Source organism: Bombyx mori, chromosome 23, assembly GCF_030269925.1.
Source record: "Bombyx mori chromosome 23, ASM3026992v2".
Lineage (NCBI taxonomy): Eukaryota > Metazoa > Arthropoda > Insecta > Lepidoptera > Bombycidae > Bombyx > Bombyx mori.
In genome coordinates this window covers 12,952,953-12,979,959 of record NC_085129.1, presented here as the reverse complement: position 1 = coordinate 12,979,959, position 27,007 = coordinate 12,952,953, and the positions used below count along the sequence as shown (strand labels likewise).

The 27,007-nt window shown below is 36.0% G+C and overlaps 1 protein-coding gene across 2 annotated transcripts; it reads left to right on the top strand.

The window, feature by feature from the left end:
- The first annotated feature begins 896 nt into the window (after positions 1-896).
- On the top strand, positions 897-22,718 carry LOC101742706 (uncharacterized). 2 transcript variants are annotated; one of them, XM_021352243.3, is made up of 2 exons: positions 897-1,052; positions 21,713-22,718. In XM_021352243.3, exon 2 carries the CDS (start codon positions 21,730-21,732, stop codon positions 22,630-22,632), a length of 903 nt encoding a protein of 300 aa, XP_021207918.1. In that variant the 5' UTR covers positions 897-1,052; positions 21,713-21,729; the 3' UTR covers positions 22,633-22,718. The 2 variants fall into 2 exon arrangements, with proteins under 2 accessions (XP_021207918.1, XP_004932723.1); XM_004932666.5 differs by lacking the exon at positions 897-1,052 and adding an exon at positions 17,528-17,673.
- The last annotated feature ends 4,289 nt before the right edge of the window (positions 22,719-27,007 follow it).

Sequence of the window (27,007 nt, the reverse complement as noted above, 5' to 3'; positions counted from 1 at the left end):
TAAAACTTTTCGGCTTTGGACCAATTAAAATTTTCTTAACTGTCATTCCGATAAAGTATTCAAATTGGGGTCCAAAATGAGACATCAAAAACTTTACACAATCAATTGTAGAGTTCACCGCATAATTTTCATCCGTTATGATCACAATATCTTATCCATTTTTATATTGTTCGTTCATTGGAAATCTAAGCTTTTTTTTTAACAATCATCTCTCTCTATTGACTTTTAATTGAGCTGAAGGTAGATTTTTTTAACTTTAAACATTGATCAATTAATTTTCTTATCATATTACTACGATGTGAGAATACTCTGATGAATTAATCTATTTTATCGTTTCATCGTCTTTTTAATATCTAAGCTCATTCATTATGCCTGGTACCGCTGCATTCGTCCACAGTTTCTAAGGATATTTTTTTACTATGTACTATGTGTTTCTGTATTTACCACCTATCTACGGCTTTTCCCGAACGCTATGATATAATACACTTCTTTAACTGAGGTTGGAAGATAGTTCTCAGTAATTATAGGCAGCAGCTTGGCTATCTAACATTCAAAATTTCCATGAGCATCGGTGATTACAAACCATCAGATAATCGGTATACGCGTATGCACGTTAAGGCCATAAAAACTTAGGTAGACGAAATAGCAAAGCTGTATTTTTGATTAATCACAAATATTAATTCCAATTCACCCAATTTATTTCCAAGATTTAATACAAGAGCTTCTTATTGGCTTTTAAAAGTCACCCATTGCTAGAAATAATGAGCAGGGTCGTAAAAAATACTCTCAGTCTCAGCTAATACAATCTACAAGGAAAAAAGCAACAAAAATACCGTTCCTATCAAAAATATTGGACGTTCGTTTCGAAGTAATAACATTTGTTTAGTTCAAAATATGTTACGTATTTAAGTGCACGTGGAAAAAGGTATTCCCAGACGTTCCATAAACCACGATGATAAAGACAAGAGTGTTGTGTCGAAGTTCTTTCTGTTTTTGTCCGTTCTGATTTGGGAGTGAGCCGAAAAGGTCACTTGGGTCTAACTGGAATCAAGGTAAGATCTTTGGGACGCGTTCCTACTGCAGGCGATTGTACCGCCTGGTACATGATGCGTAAATTTTTTTTAAGCCATTACACGTGACCGATTTTCTTCTTAGTCGTTTGCAATCTTGGCGAATTGGTCGTTTTCATCAGTTTTATTGGTGGTGCGCTACACAAGACATCTGAGATATTATCTATATACGCATTAAAAACCCAACGCTCAAATAGTGCACTTTCCTTTTTTATAAGGCTCAAGGTTAAAATTGGAATTAGAAGCATAATTATGTACTTGCATTTCACACTTAATAGCATTTTGGGGGAACTAGCCAAACTCTAACACGCGCATTAGGTGATCAATATTGATGTTGAAACGACTAAGGGCCCTTGTCGTTCAATAACCTCTATCCGAGTATAGGATGAGATAGAATTCACCCTAGGCAGTCTAAGACTAAGATTTTTCGCGCGTTGCGTATACCACCGCATTATAATACTCTCAATATTACATTGGGAATACTTAGTGGAGTATTAATAATATAATATAATATCTTTATTAAACTGAATTTTAATTTTTTATTGCTTAGATGGGTGGACGAGCTCACAGCCCACCTGGTGTTAAGTGGTTACTGGAGCCCGTAGACATTTACAACGTAAATGCGCCACCCACATTGAGATATAAGTTCTAAGGTCTCAGTATAGTTACAACGGCTGCCCCACCCTTCAAGCCGAAACGCATTACTGCCTCACGGCAGAAATAAGCGAGGTGGTGGTACCTACCCGTGCGGACTCACAAGAGGTCCTACCACCAGTACAAGAGGTCCTGCCACAATCTTCAAATTACATTTGGATTTAGGCTTTATCGATTAAACTAATGGTACTTGGTATTTCAAATGAGCCTTTTTCTACCATTGTAATACTAAAATACCCCATTGTTATAAGCTACCACGAAACTTGCCTGACAACATGCGACCGATTTTCAATGAAAATAAATATGTATTATTAATGATCAAATCTTTAAACAAACCGCTAGCGTGTACCTGTGCAGTATCCCCGCTAATCGCTGACACCTTCAACGAGCACGAAGGTAACGTCTCAGGAGGGCGGTCTCATCTTCTTATAGCTGAGAGTTTTTCCATCAAATCGCTGCCCTTTTTTGTCAGGGCCTGTTGTCGAATTGTACACAAGAACAATAAGGACGACACAGGCCCTGCGTTGCGACAACTCTAATACTTACACCGAAGTATAAGAATTTAGTAAAATTGTTTGAATAAAAATAACCTACATTCGTTATTTTTTCGCGAAACTTAACATCCAACTACCGAATCAAAATTTTATGAAAATCCGATTTTTGATATCCAATCGGATATTCTATTTAATGTAAATTATGTTACTAAGACAATCAACAGTTCTAAATTGTATGTTATATCCATACCGCGCATACTACCTTTATAAACACATATGTAAATACGAATCCCTCACTCATTCTGAACCACTATATGTACGCCAAGATCTAACGTAGGCGACGCGCCAGGCCATTTTTGTACTATTGCTCGAATCGGAAAATCATCATCCCATTCCTTTAATTTACTTTTAAGCATGGCTTACAGCCTTAAATAATGTCGAGAATTCTCTAAGTCATGCTACTAGTCCTTTAGTCTTTATGAATTACGCGACGGTGTAAATGAAGCCGTTGCGAATATTCCAAAACAGAAATGCAATAAACATTTATTGTACCTCTGGATGGTCATTACTTTGTTACGCGTTAGGATTTAAAATCGTCTATTTAATTTTTTTATTATATTAGTTATTTATTTTGTTTTTGGACAAGAAATAAAAAGTAAATTATGAAAAGGAACATTTTTAAACTACGACTTTAAACTCAACTACTGTAATACGTGAACTTAAGTCATACTTGAGTTTTCTTTCGGTAAAATAATGTATAATCTAAATTAGGAGCTTGACAATGATATTGTTGAAAACGAAATTAGAATAAACAAGTTTATAAAAAAAGAAGAAGATAGAAACGTGTATAACAAAACGGAATTATCATAAATCCTTTAAATATGTGTTCCATATGGTAAAAAAAAAACAAATAAATATACATACCCGTACAATACAAATATCTAATCAGTTATTCAACTATGTGCATCAAATCGTGAAACAAACGAAATTACACTTATCGCTATATTTATAGTTCTAACTTAACGAATTTTCTTAATGTCTTCCCGAGGCTATTCGCGTTTAGCATAGCTAAGCCCTCATGGGCAATAGTGAGCTGTTTACTTATCAACTTCCAAAGGCTCACCCTCAATTCCCAAATATTTCATTAGCGAACGTGGATAGCAACGATAGGTAGCTTCATCATTGCCATATACCTCGCGTGTCACCTAAGCACAGACACCTCGTTTGAGGTTTTGGCCCCCTGCCTGAAAAAAAGGTAGCACCGTTGAATTTGCAGTCGCTCTTAACCTCATAGAAGTGGATGCTGAAAATGAAGATTTTTGTTCAAAGAAGCCACTTTAACGCATCATTTTAGGTTCAGTAGCTTATCGACACCTTTCCAGGCCATTAGTTGAGGCCACAAAATTATTTAATATTGCACGCTGCATGCGCGCTCTTTCGAAGCGCTGAAGCAATAAAGATAACCGTTATATGAACTCTTAATAAAGATTACTGGAATGAAAAGGACGATTGTTTTAATCATGTGAATAGGGCTACATTGTAGCAGTATTGGGCTCTCGTAAGGGACGCAAAACGATTCTATCTGTTTGTTCGTGATCTTTGAGTGTATTTTAGGCGATAAAGTCGAAACTTTGTACACTTGGCACTTCGAAGATGGTACTTGACAATTCGATGCGCAAGAAACTTTTGTTCGAAAATTGATGTTTTTCGCACGTTTAGCCTTAGACACATAGGTGCGTCGTTGATATTATATAATATTGTAATATTCTAATTCTAAACTGATTCTTATAGATTAGCAGTCAAATAGAGTTCACAAAAAATTGAATGAATTAAGTGAATCCTGTGAACTCCGTTTTGTTATTTCCCTTAATTTATATATTTTTTATATTGAACGACAAGGGAATGGAATTCCTAAATAAATATACATACACTATACTAGTGCACCCGACAGACGTTGTCCTTCATACACAAAATGAATGAAATGGATGAATGAATGCATTGCACACAAAAATTCATTCAAGTCGATCCAGCCGTTTAATATAGATAAATAACCTAGATACCGCCTGATTTGTGAATCTAAGCCATCCAGGGAGGAGTTCAGTTACATACATAAGTACAGTAGAATTATATATATAAACAAGATAGATATTTTTTTACATTTATAAATACTAAATGTCAACTCCTCAATCTACCCACTATAAATACACCTAAAACAAAAAGATAACCTTAGGATTCTGTCCATGAAAATTGTGTGCATTGGAACATAAAAAACATATCCGAATCACACAATACTCTCTAGGAGAGTTATGGCAAAACAATTTGTTTCGTTTCTCTAAAATATCGAAAGCAATTGTCTGAACAGAGCTTTCGATCTAACCAATCGCTTATCTGGAGTTGCCAACGATTGGCTTCGCTCCAAATAGGTTCAATGGAGACAACCTAAAGTAGGATATTCTATAAACCTGAAATTTGAAGACACAGTGTCACTGCGAACAGAAAACAATACATTCAAATCAAACAGAGAACTTTTAATATGAAAAAAAAAACTTTTTAAACAAAATTTTACTCTTGGGCTAAGGCTAAGGCTCTTGCACGTGGTCTGCAATTTTAATGCAATTATAATTTCGAAGCAATATATGACGTCTATTATTTGTTTTAGTTGCTTACTCTGTACATGTGGTGTTAAATAAAGAGTTATATTATTATTATTATTATGACTTTTTCACGTAATTATGAGTTTTATTACCTTGATTTGAGTGGCTAGTGACGATTATAAATTAAAAGTAGCCACTATAGATATCACAGGGCAGCGACCGATTCCTGTTCATAGTCATATATTAGTTTAAAACGTTTGGCATTGTCTCACGGTATTTCTTCCTTATGTTTTGTGTTGTATCTTTTAAGCTATTGCATAGCTTTTATCGCGGGGTTTGAGCGCGGCCACCGAATCAAGAAACTCCGTAACGAAAATACAACCTAGCACCCCCCACTCCGCCTACCATGTAGCTCGCGTTCAATACATTCACACGTTGCGCTTGTGGAGTGTTTGTGAATAAGCGCACGGCGTGACGTCGCACTGCATGCGCATCATGAAAAGTCTGCCCATCTCTCTCTCGCGCGGTCTAACTTATAAGTGTGAAGGGGACAGTTAATTTTTTGCTTTTGTTATGTTTATAAATATAGCGTGGTGTTATTTTATTATTGTTTTAATATTAAATTATTATTGTCTAATTATAATTGCATCAGTTGATAAAAAATGATATGCAATAGCTTTACCGCGGCAGTCCCCGAGTGCCACACGTGTTTTTTTTTGTATACGTTTCCATCGTAACGGGCTCGAAAAAACCGTAGGGAGGCTTAATGTAGAATGTCTTAACTCGAATTTAATTCAAACCGAATGACTCCTGTAATGTTGGTGAAATATAGTACAAAAGCCTTCTATAAGTAGAACATACATACATAATCTAACATATAAAATTACTCTTGCTGAAACTGTATATAATGCTGAAATTAACAATCTCGAGGGTAGTTCATTTTCCTAGCTGCATCTTATATCAACCGTTCATAATTTTAAAATATCAGTTTTTTTTTTTATTGCTTAGATGGGTGGACGAGCTCACAGCCCACCTGGTGTTCAGTGGTTACTGGAGCCCATAGACATCTACAACGTAACTGCGCCACCCATCTTGAGATATAAGTTCTAAGGCCTCAGTATAGTTACAACGGCTGCCCCACCCTTCAAATCGAAACGCATTACTGCTTCACGACAGAAATAGGCGTGGTAGTGGTACCTACCCATGCGGACTCACAAGAGGTCCTTCCACCGGTAAACAAGTAATTTTAATATTAATTTAAAAAACACGGATTAAGCTACGATATAATCAAAGCTTAGATGGATGAGCGAGCCCACAGCCCACATAACCTATTAGGCCATATGTATTTACCGGAGCCTGTAGTCAATCTAATAGCCCGTCAGAATTTATTACCCACCATAAAACATGTCAACCCCATCACAATTGTATAGCGTGACGTCTGCTCTGGTCCTTCCTACTGGAAAACGTGACTTCTTCCCAGCAGAAATAGGCCTGATACCAACTAGACTTACTGTTGTGGACTGTAGGATTAGGATGGGCAAGGAACTTAATAAATAAACTCGCGAGGATTGCACGTATATTTTTATTTTTTTATTTTGGAAATTTTATAATTCGCGTACAATACAACAAATGTAAGACATTTCAAAATTCAAAATTAATGTTGCTACCACAACCACGACATAAAAAAGATTTTATAACAATTTGTTGGGTTGCCAACACTTACAATATAGGATACCTCACATATCACACAAACACGTACTTTTAAGCATTTAATATGAAGCTTTCGAATATTGTATTATAACTAAACAACATTCGCAAAGCAGCAAGAAATACAGTTTTACATTTCATGTGATTTACAGCTTTAATACAATGGCTCTAAGCGAATGATTTTCCTTAATGCTTAATGAGGTCCTTCGTATTACCTTTCGACGATTTATTGGTTTCTGATATTTCTGTGAGTATTGTTTTTGATGAAGTAACAATATAATTATATTTCTAAGGTCCTAATGTCGTGTGACTAAAACGTTAAGTGACTAGTTAGTATATCAAGATACAATCGTAATAACGCATTTCAATTGTGAAATATTATGAATTAGGAAAATAAAAACCGTTTACTGCTTGTTAAAATCGGAAATTTTACGGTAATGAAAATAATTCGTGAAACGAACTTGCACAATCTAGGGAAAGAACCACAAAAACGTTAATGTTTTCAATAAATCGATTCTGACATTTTTATATTAACTTACTGTTACGCCGCTAAGAGTAACGCCATCTATCGCCGAATAGCCGAACGAATATCGAAAGATCTAGTAGCATCTATAACGCTCGAGAAGACAACGCCATTTATTGTCAGATAGTGGAAACATACAATGCTCGACTTTTGTGGAATATTCTCGACGATTCTAGGGATTTCGTCTCGACTATAAAAGTGTTGCAGAGATGGCACACAGTCAGTTAGTAATCGGAACTACTCGAAGCGAAACAGAGAACGGATCACCTGAAGCGAAGCGGAAGAAGCGAATTGAGAATTTTAAAGTGAAGTGTTCTAAGTCCTAAAACAGTTTTAGTTTGTACTAGAGTTGTAGGTAGAATTTTTTTATTTATTCCGAACCCCCAGCCCGTAACAATACTATGAATTAAGCTGGGCTTAAAGATTACGTGAACGAAGGTTTGGAAGTCTGTCACACGTCAAGAGTCAACCTGAAGCATATTAGCTAAGCCACAAAAAAAAATCAATGAATGTGCAACGATCCATAATTAAATGCTGATTTCAGGTGAATGTAGCCAATGAAATTCACAAAATATAGTATAATTTTCATTACAATTTTTTTTGTAACGAAGATTTGTTATTGTTGTTCATTCGACTCGGTATTCTCTTTCTATATTTAGAGGAATAACTTTTATTCCTATGGCACTGACGTTTCGACCACCTGTCTATAGTGAGCGATTATTCTCACAATAGTGTCTATAGACTTTAATAATCATTTAACTAAAGATGGTTTTAGCCCCACTTAAGCTTCATCAACGCTTATGGTGGTCTCAATTGGCCGTAGACACGACACCCAAAAATTCTAGCTCCAGTTCTATACAATTATTAACCGTTGTTTTTAGGCTGTGTGTAGTTCTTGATAAAAATAGCTTCGTAACATTTCACTGCAATTAGAGAATATTACAATTTATTGTCTTTCGTATTATGCATTCGTAATGATAATTTGGGGTTTCTCCATATTTCTTAAAGTTTAACTGAATTGATGTTTAAACAACTTTGAGTACGAAGTAAATGTTCTGTACATTTTTAATGAACACACTTTAACAAAAACTTAACTTTTTTCTGAAATAATATATAATCTAATTTTTTTTATTGCTTAGATGGGTGAATGAGCTCACAGCCCATCTGGTGTTAAGTGGTTACTGGAGCCCATAGACATCTACAACGTAAATACGCCACCCACCTTGAGATATAAGTTCTAAGGTCTCAGGTAAAGCTACAACGAATGCCCCACCCTTCAAACCGAGAAGCAATACTGCTTCAGGGCAGAAATAAGTAGCATCAGCAAAATTATGAATTAGATCGCAAATATTATTCAACTTCTTAATTTCCAACTCAATTGCGTTTTACAAAACAATCACATTTCAATAGACACACATACAGACGTAATACATAGTTACATACTCCAAAGAAGTACCGAAAACATTGGCGAAAAAAAAAACAGAGAATAAACAAAACGATTTTAACTTCTTATATCCGACATTTAGACTGAGTAGATTTAGTTTCCCTTGGAACGAGCATGCAAATGTTCGAGCACATTGTAGGGAACAGATAAAAGTATTTGATCTCGCTCGGTTTGGCCGGTTCCTAATAAAACTTTGCCGCGTAAATCCGACGGGCCATTGAACTGAATATGCCATCTGAAGGAATGTTTTTGTGCACGCAAACACCCTAATGTACGCAGTTTCGGTAATGTTTCTTTGTTATTTGTGATAGAATTGTTTTCTTACCATATTTTTGGAAGTGCGGACAGGCTAAAAGGTTTGTGTTTTTCTGAAACACCGTATAGACGGAGTGGCGCTGGTCATTTTGCTGGTTATTGCGAGTCGCTAATTTTACTACTTACCTTGACATACAAAAACAGTCATCACAAATACTTTAGTTCCAAGAACAAGTAGCACAAGTTACGGGTAAAACTTGTTATATTGTATGATTCTTACAACTTTATACAATTTTATATGCCCAACTACAGATGAGCGACTGAAAGGTTAATCGCATAAAATTTTGAATATATTATAATAAGGCTTTATTATAATATAATTTTGTGTCAAGCATATATACCTAGTCAGGTCATAAATTCTGTCACATGTTTAATGTAAAATAATTGAAACAAGTTTATTCATTATGTAACCATTCATATACCAAAATGAACTTAACAAAACATAGATTCTTATGACACTAAAGTTTATTCAAAATGACCTCCGTGATTTTGAATACAGGCCTTCAATCTGCGCGGCCAGTCGTCTATCGCAGCACGAACGAGGTCCATGCACTGAAGTAGGAAACCTATGGAAATGAAACGTCAACAAAAAATTCGTGCCACTGTGACGTCATCTGGCCACAAAACATGGCGGCTTTAGTGCTGCCCAGAAGATTTTAATGTTAGTAGGTTTTATCGATAAACGTTCTTGGCTCATTTTATTTTTAATATTGTTGAGTATGAATGTATTTGTAGAATTTATACTTGAATAGGAAGTAAGTATATTGCTATGTGCAAAGATGATGTGATTTAGATATTATGTGAAATCTAAGACGAGTTCGTGCTTCAAATTTGCCAAGTAAACGATATGACGATTTTTAAAATTTGCTGCACTGATTTTATAAAGTTGTCGTTTGCCGCAAAACATAAAGATATGGCGTAGTACAGCGCCATCTGCCCATTTCTAGCATGCTGAATGTTATCGTATTTTGAGAACGTGTTTTTCTTAGACTATTACAATCTATTTTAATTGTTTTGCTGACTCTAAAGTCCGTAACACACTACCGCAGCGCACCTCAAGAAACGTGCGCCGCACCATTTGAATCTCTCTCACTTGAGAGTGATTCAAATTTTAAACTTATCAAGGGACCGCCTGATAAAAAAAAACACCTACAGAACATTTATTCGTTAATAAAATTACAAACGTCATTCCTTGTGACTTCCTCTCTAAAATCACTTAATTATTAAATATTTAACGAATTTACAATAGTGTTTTACTCACTGCGGAATAAAACTATTTTATTTAAATAGTTCCGAAGAGATTTTGTCGGTAGCCTTTTTCTCGAAATATCTAAACAGAATGTCTAATATGTTTTGATGACATATTTTAAAGAGGTATTTATGATTAGTGTCGTGATCAATAGATTCCGACCGAAAAATGGTGTCCGATTTTTCGGATGAGGGCTCCATAATGAATTTAAATATATATAGATAATAGTTTTGGGGCATCGACTTTCTTGAGATCCTATAAAATATGTTTTAATTATTATTTTTGTATGTTTTAAGCATGATAAAATAAGAAATTTTATATAAGCAATCATATTAAATCGATATCAAAGTCAATAAATAATGTACAACCCAAAACAGATGGCCGAACTGACGAGACAATGACATTTGGTGCGCTAAGCATGGCGGATTTTCGGCCTCATTAGACGGAGACGGAGACATTTACGTATATTCATGTTTCATTTTATGTACACACTGAAATACTGTTATATTGTTTTCCTGCGAGTTAAAGTGCTGAGTAAGAACGAGATAGATATATGTTTATGTGTGTGCCTTCAAAATGGGTGCTATTTATATAAGCAATTGTACGTATAGAACAATATGTCGTGTCCCTACTATATAGGTCTATGGGTCCATGTCAATATCGGCGGCTGCCTTAATCAAGGATGTCTTGAGTGACTCCAAATTGGGATGAGGCTTTGAGCACGCCTTTTCCTCCAAGTGTTGCCATATCTTGTAATCTAACGGATTTAAATCTGGACTGGAGGCGGGCCAGTCTTCGTGCCGGATGAAGTTGATTTCACGGACCGCCAGCCAGTCTTGTGTGCTCTTCGCTCTATGAGCTGGCGCCTAATCTTGTTGGAATACCCAGTACCTGTTATTGAACATGGTATGAGAAACAAGTTCCACAAGGTTCGTCAGGACTGTATTTTGATACACAACTGCATTCGTTTTTACACCTTTCTCACAAAAATGTACCTCTGTTAAGCCCCAATAAGAAACTCCCAACCATACCATGAGCGAGGATGGAAAATGACCTCGTTGGACACGCGGAATACGGTTGCTCGCTTCTTCACTACTGTGTGTGTACACATTATCATTTTGTTTGTTGTAGCTCTCTTCTACGGTAAAAAATTTTTCATCCGAAAAAAGAATTTCCCGATATTTTTTTCCCGCGTACCGCTTCAACAAAGCGCGGCATCTCTTCAGTCTCAGGTTCATTAGACGAGCATTCAAACGATGTCCTGTTTTTCTTCGATATGCCCGAAGCCCTAAGCCTTCATTTAACACCCTTTTCACCGTGGTTCTGCTTAACCCCATCTGAAAGGCCAACAGTTTCTGCTTACGTTTGGGATTTCTTTGAATTCGCGCCTTCACAGCTTTTATCACTGCTGGAGTCCTAACAGACCGAGGGCGACCACTTCTTGACCTGTCATCTGCACTAGAGTCTTCATTGTATCGTTTGATGGTACGACAAACGAATCTTTTGGTTATATTAAAAATTTTCAGTATGTTAAAAATTTTAATTGGCGCGTAACCGCAACGATGCAACGCAATAACTGCAACACGGTCTTCTATAAGCGTCCCCTCCATATTTAAAAATGAGTAAAATTCTAAAAGTATACATTTTTATTTTCATGAACAATTCGAAATTCGAATTCAATAAACTTTTTTGTGGCCAGCATTCTAAAAGAAAAGTTTTTACTGTGTGACAATACTTATGACCTGACTAGTTATAATAAAATATGCTTTAATTGTAATATCATTGGAACTATTTCCATCTATCAACAGGCCAAAAAACTTACGTAATAAATAAAATTATGTAAATATTTAGTACTGCAAGGCCCTCGCAGATAAAATGTAGTGGGGGTTCGCATCTCGTCTTAATAGCAATACTCAAAATAGGATATAGATATAGGTAGGAAATAGAAGACGAAAAACTATGGATTTTCTCTAGCAGACCATACTCGATACGTACCCGTACTTTCTTCCAACTATAATTTGAGGTCCAGAGCCTCCGACTATACTAAAGTGTAGTAAATATATAAAGTTTGAATTTAATTTACTTCGTTCTTAGATATTAAAATCGATATAATATCTTTATAATTATATAAAAATTAATTGCTGTTCGTTCGTCTCGCTAAAACTCGAGAACGGCTGGACCGATTTGGCTAATTTTGGTCTTGAATTATTTGTGGAGGTCCAGAGAAGGCTTAAAATGTGAAATATGAAAAAGGAAAAATATGAAAATGCTCGGAATTAAATAAAAATAATAATTTGGTTTTTCCTTTGATGTGTCCCTCGTCGGACGGATTCCTTTTGTTTGTTTTAAGTTTATTTTATGCAAAATTTTAGGTCTTTTATTTATCGATTGAGGCACTACGAAGTCTGCCGGGTCCGCTAGTCTAAAATAGAATCCATTTTTATACTTGACCAAAAAACAGTAAAGATACAAACTCTTTTTTCCAATTGAAGGGCAGTTGTTTTTGTATCTTTCACTGATCTAAAATTAGTATATGATGAATCTCGTATAGCTTTAATAAGAGCACTAATGTACACTACCAAGGTCTTCATAAAAAATGACAAACATTATTCACAACGATGGCTTCATTAAATATTGATCGCTTCTCGGTCGTGGTCTATACCTCATTGAGTATTTGATTTTCCGGGTATACGTATATAGTATAGGTTCTAGTCTAGTTCTAGTTTGTTTGGCATTATGGGTATAGGACAAATGGAAGATCTTCCACCAAGCTGGTGATGTTGCTCGGTAGACCGACTATCCGAAGAAGAAGGTAGAAGCGTCCTAATATGAAAGTGGCACAGTCGCGTACCGTTTTTATGTGGGGACGGAATGCCATCCCTCTGTCGCGGGTGACGCCTAGATACTTGACCTTTGAAGCCCACGATATGGGCTGGCCAAAAGGCGTGATGGGGCGAATGGTGGAGGTGTTAACGGGCCTATTAGAGAGTAGGCAGCTCGAAATAGTATTCAAAGGGCGACCCCTTTTGAAGAGCACCGCTGTGCTTTTCGTGGAGTTGAGGAGTTGATGTCAATATCCGAATGTTGTTGTTCGGAACTTTTATAGTATATGCAAGCTTATCTTGAAAATATCGTAAGCGAGGTTCAATCATCTATCAAATATCTTGTGTTCTGTTATGGCTACCGCCACACCATCTTTAAGAAAGGTGAAAATCCTACCTTGAAGCCGTTAAATGGGCGATATTTAAAAATGTACTAGCTAGTAAAATATCTAGTAATTTTAATTTACGATCTAACTGCTATTAAACTATTTATTACTCCTGTAAATTATACTGTATCTAGACAGTAAATCCCCGATTAATATAAGCTTCATAAATAAACGAATTAAAAGGGCTTCATAAATCTGAAAAACCATTTCGGCTTAATAGAATTTCAATAATGAAATCGCAGGACATAAAATACCCATTACGTGTAAACAAATAAAATCAGATTACCCCTTTCGAATAACAATAAAAATATTTCTGTCTTTAAATCGTGTAAAGGGATTAAATTTCGAATGGAATTACCCGTTTTCGAAGTGGCACGGGGTCCGATATTCGTCATTTTTATGTGCGGTCTTGCTTGGTGTAACCAAATATTTGTATTGTCTGTGGACGACTAACGCGCATTTTTCGGATTTATTGCGAACCTTTTTCTATTAAGTTTGGATATAAATCGTGGACGCCGCGGACGCACAAATATATTCTGACGCAGTTTTGTGATTGATCTTTAAGCTTTAAAGCCTTTAGGATATTTTGTTGTGACACAAAATCAACTTTAAATCAGCTGAATATAATATTTTTAGTTCTACTATACGTTGCGGCGCGCGCAATGTACTTGATGTTTTGGAATTTTAAATAGGCACGTGACTAAACCGTAAAGGTACATTGAATTACAGGTGTCGCTCATAAAAACATATGACTATTAGATTGAACTCCGGCAGCTAGAATACAGCTGTATTAAAACATAATCTAGTCTTTCAACTAGCTTTATATACATAATAAAATATCATAAGTTGATATATGCTGAACCTCTTGATTCAGCCTCGTATTGTGGCTTTTTTGGAACTCATAGTATGATTAAAATTTATATTCAACTTTTGTTGAAAATTTATATTCAACAACGTTTTTTTGATGAGATTTATGTTAAAAAATTATTTTTAATTTGAATGATTTTTAAGTAACTTGGAACAAATGTTTTTATGGTGTATTTTCTTCTTAGGAAGTACGAAGATGACCTAAGATAATTAATGAATATCTTCTATGTAGACTACAGTCTTTCAAACACTATACTTTACAGCATACAAAATACAATTTAAGTGTGATGCTATGACGACTCCATTCATTTGTGTTTTACGTTTCCCGAGGCGTTTTTTGCAAATATGTTTGTAATTTAAGATCGCAACTTCCTTAAGAAACTCGATGATCACGAAACTACAGCAATCCACAATACGCTTCAATGAATACAGACCGTGTGAACATCAAATATTTATCGCGGCCTTAATTCACACGGTCTACAAAGACAAAGAATTTCTCAATTAAAATCACTAACATCCAATGCCCGTGGACGAAATCTGAAATCGCTTAAACTACAATTACCAATGCAAAAACCTACCTGACGAGAAACGTACCAGTACAAAAATACTTAAGAAAATAAGACCAAGATGCAAAACGGGTTGTGTCTCATTCCTAACTGGATTCGACGATGGGAACGTATTGGGAAAGAACCATTTGAATTGTAGATTGACTTTTGTCGCATTGTGTATCCAGCCTTATCTTAATGGTAAAGTGTTGTGTGGTCGAAATTGTTTTGACGAAGAGTTACGTTAGATTTTAATGGTATAACTGTTCGGTAGAATGGCTGATAAGTGTGATACGAACATATACGAGATAAAATGTTAGGCAACGTGTTAAATAATTTATTTAAATTTCGATTCAAACTAAAGAGGGATCAACTTATGCGATGATGCCGTGAAGGCAGACCGTTTTTTTTTTGTCCTACCTAAGCTGATAGCCTTGGGAGGCTATTTCAGCGGAACCTTAACTAGTAGGTGAGCTTACGGGGCTCAAACCTGACGACGCTAACACGAATCCTAGGAGCCGTGCTTCGCAGAATCTACCACCGGATCGGAAACGCAGCCCACTGAGAAGATCCGGCGAGAAACTCAGTAGGCTGTGTCTGAGGGTTGGGGGGCAGACCGTACGATTTACGTTACGTTTTATTGCTTTCAAAGGCATCTGGCGGCGAGTGATCTCTTTCGTATGGACATCACCTATGCCAAGAGCACAACCAACCAAGCAGCTGCCACTTAGAACTCTTTGCAAAAATTGTCTGAAGAAAGTTATGTTATCAAACTATGTCGAAAGGAATACAATTCAGAGCCGGATTCTTCGTGATAAAAATGCAGTTGTAATATAAATAAGTGGAGCTATTCTAGGTACTAAAAATAGGCTCTGCTTCAGTGGGAGTGTTGCGATGATAAAATAGAGATGATGGGATTATCCCCAAACATATTTCTTCTGAGAACGTATTCTTCCAATTGCCCTTGCCCATTTCTTAAATCTTTAGGTTGGCAATAGCTTCGTCTTTCTTCCACGCTCTCTAGGGCAATAAAAATGCTCCTCGTATTTTCAGTGTCGAGGGAAGGACGCGTGGTAGCACGGGTTAACATCATCACCAGGTGTTCGGTGTAATACGTCCGAACATCTTAGTAAGCAATAACGCCACACTGCACGTTTATTTAAAGTTGCAGTTCATCAGTATCAACAGTTGTATAACAACCTGGCTCCGCGGAAGTCGGCTGCGGTCCTCGCGACCGTATTATTACGTAACATTTATTAATTAAAATATTAACATATAATATATAACAATAACATTTAGAACATAGACAATTTGTAGAACATAGAACATTTGTAAGTGATTGTGTGTATTAAAGTGAGTTAGTAAAATCCAGACTTATCATTGGTAAACAACTACTGCGTCCCAGCTCTGTGCCCCCACACCTGGTTATTTTTTTATGATGCCATCACGCGTTCCAGTCTATTTCATAAACTAGCCAAGTTTCATTGAGAATTCGACGTTATATCTTAAGGTGGGTGACGGCATCCAAATTGTGATTACTACAAGCTCCGGTGACCGATTATCACCAAGTGCCAAACTAGGAAACCCAAATGCGTGTGTACCTCACACGCGGGAGAAGTGGAGTCCTCAATAAAATTCTCATATTAGTATTTTTTTTTATTTCTTATTGCCTTTGCAAGGAGACAAGCATACAGCCCACCTGATGGTAAGCGGTTATCGTCGCTCATAGTCGTCAGCAATGCCGAATTCCCTCATAGAACAAATTCCATAGTTAAATCTGTCTCTTTTTAGTGTCGCTTTTTTGTTTTATCGAATCGAAAACCATGCCGCTAAAGAAGTTCCCACTTCGATAACTACTCAAAGTATTTAACCTGCACGAACTAGAAATCAACTGCTTATAATTCATACCTTAATCAAACCATCAAGTATTTGGTATATGTAGTTGATTTGTTATTTTAAGTTTCCTCACGTTCAATGTACATATTCTTTTTCTTATTGTTTTGCTGGAAGAACTAACAAGCCCATCTAGTGTTCACCGCTTACCGAATCCCATAGACATCTGCCAATCAATCACAGAAACCACCTTGAAATATGATGTCTAAGTTCCTATTGTAACGGTTTTCCTACTTTTCAAATCGAACCACATTAATGTTTCGCAGCAGAAATAAGCACGGCAATGGTGGTACAAATATAAAATTCTCTTCTCACAATTAAGATTTCTAAGAAACTAATTTTTTAAAATAACTGCTGCTCACTCTTTATTTATTCGTTTATTTCCTTTTACCGGCTTTAAAATTAGGGATCTTAATTCCGGTGAAGACTTTTGTTTATCTTTTGTTAGCTTAACAAAGCGTTATTATACTCGGCTTGAAGTTTCTGGCCTTTTGGTGAATCAGGAAACTATTATATTTCATGATATTTTTTTAAATCATGCACTCAGTACTTTTACTCGTTATTTCAACTTTTGGAGCGATAATTTACTCTTTGATGATTTGGATGATTGAATATCCTATCAACCGAAAAATGGGCATTACTATACCGAGCCCAAATAACTTGGATAAGGCAAGTAAGACTTTAATGGTATGCTTTAGACATTGGCACACAAAACGGGCCGTAAGATTGGCCATACATCTAGTTAATAACTACAATATTATAACATATTTTATACGTAGTAAGTTACGGTTATGATTGAAAATATAACCTTTTTGTTTAACATTTAAACGTCAGCCATTGTGCAGGTTTTACAATAGTTTTATGGTGCCGGTCAATTTTATTTGTATCGATTTAAGGTTGAATTTCCCTTGGCGTTGTTACAGTTGATTAGTGTTTTACACCTGCCCCGTCCAGATGCATTGTCAGTTCCCAAGTTCATGCATCGTTCGGGCCAGTTTGTGACCAGACGTCTAGGAGTGTGGTTAATTGTTGTGTTGTTCCGTGAAACTTTAGAATTTTAATTGGAATTCGTATTTAGTTTTTGGATTTATATTTTCTTTTTTTTTGCAGGTATTTATTATCTTTTTTTTTTTATTCTGTTGGCTTTTAAGTAAATTCCTTTTAGCTGTCAGTTTATTTGATTCAATTTTATACATTCATATAGCGGATACGCTAATTAAATATAAATTCAATATTATAATAATCGTGTACCTACATAATTATTATTGTTCATTCAGAAGTTCTGTCAAAAGTTCTTTATGGTGTTACGTTCTTTATAGTTTGATAGTTTTTGACAATGGAGGGTCAGATTTAAAACGTGGTAAAACTAGATTCAAAACAGATATCTCTGTTTAAATGAAATTTCTAAAATGTAATAAACACATTTTAGAATATTCTCGTTTGAATTATAATATTGATGTAGCACGTGATATTGAAAAGAAGAAATTCAGCTTTTGACCACGTTACCATTCGAGAATTCTATTCGTTTTAAAGACATTATTATTATTAGAAGATTTTTGTCTAATCCTCATATATTTAAAACCACTTTAAAATAGTGATATACTCCAAATTTTATAGAAATACATTGTCACCTTTTTTAACTAAGCGCATCCGTTTGTAGACGCGAGTGTTTTTTTGTTTTTTTTTTTAAATACCACGAAATTTCTAAAGGCTTGTGTACATGTGTCTACATGCATTACGACATTCCATTGTACTGGTAGCATTCAAGTGACGAACTCTGCTCCACTTACGAACCCTTTGTGATTTAGATTAAGACTGCCTCAACTTTTAGTTAATGTAAATGGGCAAGGCTGCCTACGGTCCAACCGATTTTAAGTGGTTACGGAAAACACCACACACCTAAGACAGTAGTGGTGAGAAATGTGATAAGTCTGAATTATCTTAACGGCTGTTCCTAGCTTTTAACCGGAACGCGCGACTGCTTCGCGGCAGCAATAGACAGGATCGTGGTATTTACCCGTGCGGGCTCACCGTTCCGGGCGGAATTTTATTTATTGTTATTCCTTCATCGTAAAGTCAAGTATCTGAACAATATACTTATCGGTACGAACTTGCTTAGAAAAATTCGCACAATGTACCTATTTATTGTCGCCTCAAATCAATCGTTCTGGGACATACCTAGCAGCCACCATTAACAGCTTATAAATTAGATTTCGAGCTCACTCCTACATAAGTAACAGTTTTATGCCAAATATCACAATTTAATTGTCACTTAACGAAACTATCATGGTGTGTCGAATTATAGGAAATTACTTAACAAATTAAACTTCCTTATTGCTTGACAACTCTGAATGATTCTGAAGGCTTAAGAAAAAAAAACACGGTCCGATTATCACTAAATTCAACTACAGATCTGGCTTTATTTAAGTAACCAACATCAATTTAAATAGTAGATTTCATAAATAGCTCCCTAATAATAGCAGCTGATCATTGTAATGGAATATTGTTTTTAATTTTGTTTTGGACTCAAAATATACGACGACTTTGTTAAAAATCATTAAAATATACAATTTCTTCACGGAAATCGATCGTTTGACCTACAGACAATAGTAAATTAGACCGAAAAATCAAAAAAACAAATTACAACAACAACTCAGGAACTTTGTGTTTTTTTTTATAACTCTAACTGATCACACTAGCTTACGGCTCAGCTGGTGTTAAATAACTATTGGAATCCAAAGACAGAGAAAATAACAGAGAAAAATGAGAAAGAAAGACATCATGAAATTAAATTCCCAGTTGTATTTTAGAACGAGTGTCTCAACCATAAATTTGAATGAGGAACTATCAAAAGGCTTTGTAAGATGATCTTTTTAAAAGCGGCATAGGGCATCTTTATATGTCTTATCTAAGCAAGTACACGAGCAATCGGTGATGAAACTACAGACACCCATGCCGTTTGTTTACCAATAAAGGCAGGTAAATCTTCCGCCTTCACAGAAGAACCACTGAATTAATACTAAGGACTATTTCCAAAGCCGATTTGTAGACAAGTGCTCGTGAAACTCTAAGGAAGATTTGGTCCGTTTGAAGACCGTATGATACGTGAAAAAAAAAAATTATTAGTATCGTATGCGTGAACTCCATTGCGTGTTATTTCTCGAGCCCTGTAAGATAAACTTTAGGGTTGAAAACAGTCCTAAGCGACTGCTATACCTTGCTACATAAACACTTTCAATCACTTGAACCTTACAGTTAAAAGTACTTTAAAATAATTGTACTCATACATAGATTCAATATGACAATGGTATTCTCAAACGAAAATATCTCTCGGCTTCATAAAGGTCACTAGTCGAACGAACAATAAGACATTGTTATTATAACGATGTGACCAAGTGCAGCCGGGCGTGTAAACATAGTTATGGAATTCGAAGAACGGAAGACTATTGTCTATTACATATATAGCTGTGAATATGTATGTTATATTATGCAAAATGACTGGCAATAAAGGTATTTTTGAACTATCACGGGTAGCACTTTTTATAGTCTATATATACATAATAACACATAGACAGAACAACGTGACTACCGTTTTAAGTGCTCAACTTTTTTTTACATTTATTTCTCAGTTGGGTGGATGTGCTCACAGCCTGGTGTTAAGTGGTTACTGGAGCCCATAGACATCTACAACGTAAATGCCGCCACCCGCCTTGAGATGTGAGCTCTAAGGCCTCAGTATAGTTGCAACGGCTGCCCTACCCTTCAAGCCGAAACGCATTACTTCTTCACGGCAGAAATAGGTGGGGTGGTGATACCTACGCGTGCGGACTCACAAGACGTCCTACCAGCAGTAAAAAAACTCATCAAGTGAGCATTTAAGATTACAAGTATTTTCTTTATGAGCTTTATAGTCAAACGAGCATACGGCCCATCTGATGATGAGTGGGTACCGGCGCTCAAGAACGTCAACAATCAGCCAGATCACTGCATAAGTAATCGCATTAGTATTTATGAAACGACTAAAAACGAAAGATTTTTTATATACGGAGTGTCTGTCTGTTTGGTACGCCAAAGTTTCGAAATCGACTGTTAGGAAATTATTCTAATTCAAAATTTCTTCAAATCGTCGTTTGTTGAATTCAAGCTTTCGCCGAGTTTGTTCTTTATTAAATAATTATTCTTAATAGTTAGTAATAATTAAATGGGTAATAATAATAATAAAGGTCGACGGTCGACGTACACTTCAAATTGGAATTATAATTATTTTGCGACAAAGAGAGAAGTTATTGTAGAACCCATTGCTGCTTGTCTTGTGAATTTTCATCAGTACATGAGGAGCTAGAGGATTAGTTGTTAGCGAGAGTGTTGAAAAAATAAGAAAATACTATCTGGGAAATAGCAGCAATTTAGCTAAAAGTCATAAACCTGCGTATTTTTACTTAATAGTCTGATATTAGGATCATCTAACTGGAAAACTTTATAGTAGTTAAACGAATGTTTGAACGAAATGTTTAACGACTTATTGCACAATATTAGTACAGTAGAATTTCGATTCATCGATGTAACTGCTTAATTATTATTGATACGGAAAACCAGAAATTAATGCCCTAAGTCATTAGTTGCGAAATCTGTCTCTGATGACTTTGTTGCCATCGCATTCAGTCTGCAAAGAGTCATGGCTTCGATATATATTGGAATACATGCTCGAATTATCGGAACTATCGTTTTCACGGATCATTTAATTTGGAAACCTCTGGGCTAACGGAGGGACTTCGGTTTTCTCTGAATTCGTACCGGTTGTTCCTTGAGGAGTCCTGTGCGGACCTGTTAGCACCTGCTAAAAAACCGAGTTTTTCTCCAAACGATTTTGGGAGGTACTCAGCGGCTTAGTTGTAAACAAGCTGACATCTATGAGCAATGGTGACCAATCACTATCAAGTGCCTACTAGGGCAGCAAACAATAGGATTACTACAAATAAGCTGACATACAAACTGCGAGCCACCCTTAATCTGTGTGCTTAGTGCGAGTTTTTTAACGTTCTCGATCGCGCAAAAGTTAATTAAAATTTGCATGCAGATGGAACAGCGCCAGATGCAGTGGAAAGTTACAATGTTAATGATTAATTACCGTTTGTTCTGATTGTTACAGGTAACCGGGAAACAAACATGACAGAAAACAGTACGAAGGAAAATTTACTGCAGCCGACTACACTACAAGAAGCAATAAATATTATTAAATTCCTGAAGACATCACACAAACAAGAAATAGCGAAACTTAAGGAGACGTTCGCGAAACAGGCAGAAGTCATAAAAAAATTAGAAACAAACAGAAAAAAGGAATTGGAATTTTTATCTAGCGAGCTGCAGAAATATGAAGTGAATTTGGCACTCAGAACTGAAACGGTAGCCCAGCAACTGGCCCAGAAGGATTTGACTATAGAAAAACAGGCGCAGATTATCGAAGATTTGAAACAGAAATTGGAAATTCAGAACAGTCATAATGTCGGCGTACCGGAAATAAATATAATGGTGGATTCTAATTCAGATTCTGGAGTCGCTTTGGACAATGATGAGAGCACAAAAGTAGACGAACAAAAAGCTGAATTGACACCGGTAAGAAAATGCAGTAGGAGGTTCGGAGAGACAATTAGTTTCTTACGTCGAGTGGATTTCTCTCCCATGAAATATAAGCCGTGCAGTCGCGATGCGAATAAGAAAAAAAACGAAAAAAACAATAAGCTACAAGTACCCGTAGCCGATAAAAGAATGCTTCACCGTCAATTCAGTAATGATAAGTCTTTCAGTGATGATGATAGGTCCAATAGAGATAATTCCATCTTCTCAGATACAACCACAGAAGCTTTAGGGATCAGACCGCATAAGATGAACGATAGTATGAATAATCATTTTTCTGATGATGGAAGCGAAGATACCAGTGAAGAAATATTCGACAGAGTAATGACTAGAAGCAGTATAAGAAGATCGGTCAAAGCGAACCCGAAGTACAAGAAAATCAATAGAACTAAATCGAAACTTTTGGAACAAGTAAAAGTTAATATCGTTGATTGAATTGCCATATTTTACAATTAGTAAAATAATTATCCGTAAGCTTAACAATAATACTTGTGCAATGTGAATAAAAAAATCCTATACTAGTTACTTTGTTTCATTTTGTTTCTTTTGAATAATATATTGTGTAATATTTTTTTGTGTAGTTTGGCAAACGACCGAAGTATATAGTGGTTACCTAAACCCAGCGATATCACAATGTGAATGTCACCACCCACCCCGAGACATGAAATCGAAGGTATTGGTAGGCAGTGGCTAGGCTCTGCCCCTGGCATTGCTGAAGTCCATGGGCGACGGTAACCACTCAGCATTAGGTGGACCGTATGCACGTCTGCTTACAAAAGCAATAAAAAAAATCGAAGTCTGAATTGTGTTAAATAACAACCGATCCAGCCTTCAAGTCAGAATGCATAAGTGCTTAACGACAAAAATAGGCAGGACTGTGGTACCTATCAATACAGGTTAATAAAATAAGCCCTTAATAAACCTAAGTCGCCTTTTGCGACATCCACACGAAGATATGGGACACTATCCTTGGACATCACACGGTAAAATTATATACTAAATTTGCTACAAACATATTAGAAAAATTCTAAAATAGGCACTTTTAGCTAATCATTCTCTAAATCGGTTCAAATATTACATAACTTTTCCAATAACGCTTTTGACAATCTGCCTAAAAATAAAATTGGGATCACACGAAATAAATTGTAAAAGTATTGAAATAACATTGTTATTCAAGTTTCAGACTGTCCGTAAACAAATTCGGGATCGAAAGGTCGATAGGGTCACGGGGTTGTAATATAAATCATACCGGTCTCGGATACCGGAAAATAAATAACTGGCCTATTGATACTGATGTCTTTATATTATTATATTGGAAGTCTTGTGAAAAGTTTAATATGGTATATCTCAAGCATTGTATAGTTTTTTATTAAGTTCGGCTGAATCCTCCGTAGGGTTTCCAAGACTTTTTGACGGATGTTTTAAATTAGACAGTTAATTGAACCGCATGTTAACTTTATTATATACAGCAAAGGGCTAATTCCCAAATAAAAAAAAATACAATCGGTCGGTGTCAAAATTCATACCTAGAATACATAATCTAGTTCAAACCTGAATAGTGCAGAGTTTCTACTCGCACTATTCAGGTTTGAACTAGAACTTCTAAAACCTTGAAACACTTTATTAGTTGTTATGACCTAAAGTTTATAAAGACCCGAGCTCGTATCAACGATGCGACAATGCCATGACTTGAATCAGGCAAGAATACATTTGTTTAAAGCAATGAATAGCTCCTTAATATTATCACACGATTTCTCCGACAGTAAAACATCTTATAATACAAATCAAATACAAAAAAAATAATAAATTTGCGTGGTCACCAATTGTAGTGTCTATTATGTGGCACGCACGAGTACTTACCCAAAATAGGTACGAGGATAGGTAGGTCCCTATTTCCGTCTTGCACATTCCAGTGTAATGAATGGGAAATACCGTTATATAATATGTACATTAGAACCGAAAGCAATCTAAGGCAAAAAAAATCAAATTACTTCTCCAGTGTTCGTACCATATTTTTTAACATTAGTTTTCATTTGACTGAAGTCAAGCAAATTGTCTTGTTTAATACCATCACGTCTGGAAGCCACCTCTTTAAAATGAATTCGCCAAGCACGTACTCCGTAAATATAGGCATTTCTACAAACTACAGATTAAGTTTAAGTTAGCTATAGTAATCTTGGTTGTTTGATAATTGTAAGACTTGAGATAGCGAAGTTGAAATTTATTCGTTGGCCAATTGAGAATTACTAACGAGGTACGCCTTTACGATGTGTCTTGTGTAACAAAATATTTAGATTGCTACTGCGACTAACACCTTCGATGACTGTTCAAAATTAATTATTTTTTTTATTTTTATTGCTTAGATGGATGGACGAGCTCACAGCCCACCTGGTGCTAAGTTGTAACTGGAGCCCATGGACATCTACAACGTAAATGCGCCACCCACCTTGAGATATAAGTTCTAAGATCTCAGTATAGTTACAACGGCTGCCCCACCCTTCAAACCGAAACGCATTACTGCTTCACGGCAGAAATAGGCAAGGCGGTGGTACCTACCCGCGCGGACTCACAAGAGGTCCTACCACCAGTGAGAATTAATCCCAATAGGTCGATTTATTTTGATCTTTTTATCTTTGATTTTGATTTCAGATATAGCTGGTACTCGTTTACTCGGCCTTTTATCACAATCCTGTCTATTTCACTCGCCAATTCAAATATTGTGTTATGTATAGACAAATTATACAATTGAGATTTCCCTCTCATCTCAAGCTAAAAAACCTAATAAAAATCGAAACTGCAAAAATTGTAATTGGTGATTAATTACTATATTATTGAAACAATATACCTCAAGCCTCAAGGTGCAAAGCTTACTACTGGCAAACGAATCACAGTCGATCGCTTAAGTCACATGTCATTATGAATATTTTAAACACGCCAGCAGTCAAATCTGAACTCTGATGCTTAATGTATTTAATTTTCACTACGGAATTTTCCACTCAATGCTCTGCTCATTTTAATTTCAATACTTTTATAAATTTATGCTATAATAGTAATTTTGATTGTCAGGTTCTATCCATCGTTTGTGCCTATTGTGTAAAATACTGTTATTGTTTTTTCTACCATCTTAATTTTTTTCAACGGGAAACAAGATAGCACTCGTTTTAAATTTTATAGTATGTATGACGTCATTTGAGGCCATAATATCATCTGTATAAACAAAAGTAATTCCATGTTGGTGTTTAAGTGATATTACACTCTTATGATATGGTGAACAGACTTGAACATATAAAATAACCACCAAACTGTTTTAGTTTTGTAATAAAGGATATAGTGATGGGGAAAGCTCTAGCAAAAGTTTTACAAATCGTTCTCGGATCGTTGTGATCTCCAATAGCCCGTATAATGCACGAGGCGACAAGACGCCAAACTTTGATGCTCCACTTTGGCGATCTCCAACTTTAGGTTGACTCTAAGCTGATCCCGGCTTGTACTGAAAGCAAAATAACCGGCATCTACGCTAAAGAAAATTATTTTGTTATTGCTTCTCAAATTTGGATCACTAATATTAAGACTCGAATTATGATTTTGTTTAAAGTGAGGTATTTGTTCGAGACGGGTGCTCGGAATCTAGTAGAATATAGAACATTTAGTTTTTTTTTTTTTGAAGTTATACTTCCTTAGGCGGGTTATGAAAAATTTATGAGAGTGAAATTTTACAATGCGCGCGCACCGTGACACAAAATTAACAGAATGAAGTTGCCCACTAAATCGCTCGTTACAATACGACCGGCGTAACTTGGCGATTCTGAATATAGCCGCAGGTGAACTTTCGCGCATGTACACTCGTAAAAAAAAGTGTTGTTAGCATTCATTTTTTATTAATACAAAAGAAAAAAATATTATTTAATATAATTCATACTAAATATTATTAAATTATTAACGTTAAATATTTATTATTAATTATTTAATATTTAAAAAAAAAGAAATAAATTTAATAAAAATAAAGTATAACTTCTTACGCGCGTACATAAGTACATGCACCCTTTTTATGTTATTGCTTAGATGGATGGACGAGCTCACAGCCCACCTGGTTTCAAGTGGTTACTGGAGCCCAAAGACATCTACAACGTAAATGCGCGCCACCCACCTCGAGATATAAGTTCTAAGGTCTCAGTATAGTTACAAAGGCTACCCCACTCTTCGAACCGAAACGCATTACTGCTTCACGGCGGAAATAGGCGGGGTGGTGGTACCTACCCGTGCGGACTCCCAAGAGGTCCTACCACCAGTAAAAGAACTTTTATTACATTTAGTTGTCACGGAAATATTGTTTACTAAAATATGAATTTGTAATTCGATCAATGAGCTGCCCCAGCCGATTTTTATATATATGGCACATCAAAATTAAATAAACGAACCATTTTTTTTTTTTTTTTCCTACCTAAGCTAATAGCCTTGAGAGGCTATGTCAGCGTAACCCTAACTTTAGTAGGTGAGCTCACGGGGCTCAAACCTGACGATGTTGCTAACACGAACCCTAGCAAGAGTCGTGCTTCGCAGAATCTACCACCGGATCGGAAACGCGACCCACTGAGAAGATCCGGCGAGAAACTCAGTGGGCTGTGTCTGAGAGTTAATTTACTCGTCGAGCCCTTCGTCGCAAGCGACGGGTTCGACGAGAACGGTGACCGGTGCTTGAAGTACCTAAAAGCACCGTTAGTGGATCGGGAGGATCCGAGATGACGTGAAAACGAACCAATGAAAGCACTTTGATAATGAATACAATATGCTAGGCATTGACCGGATTATG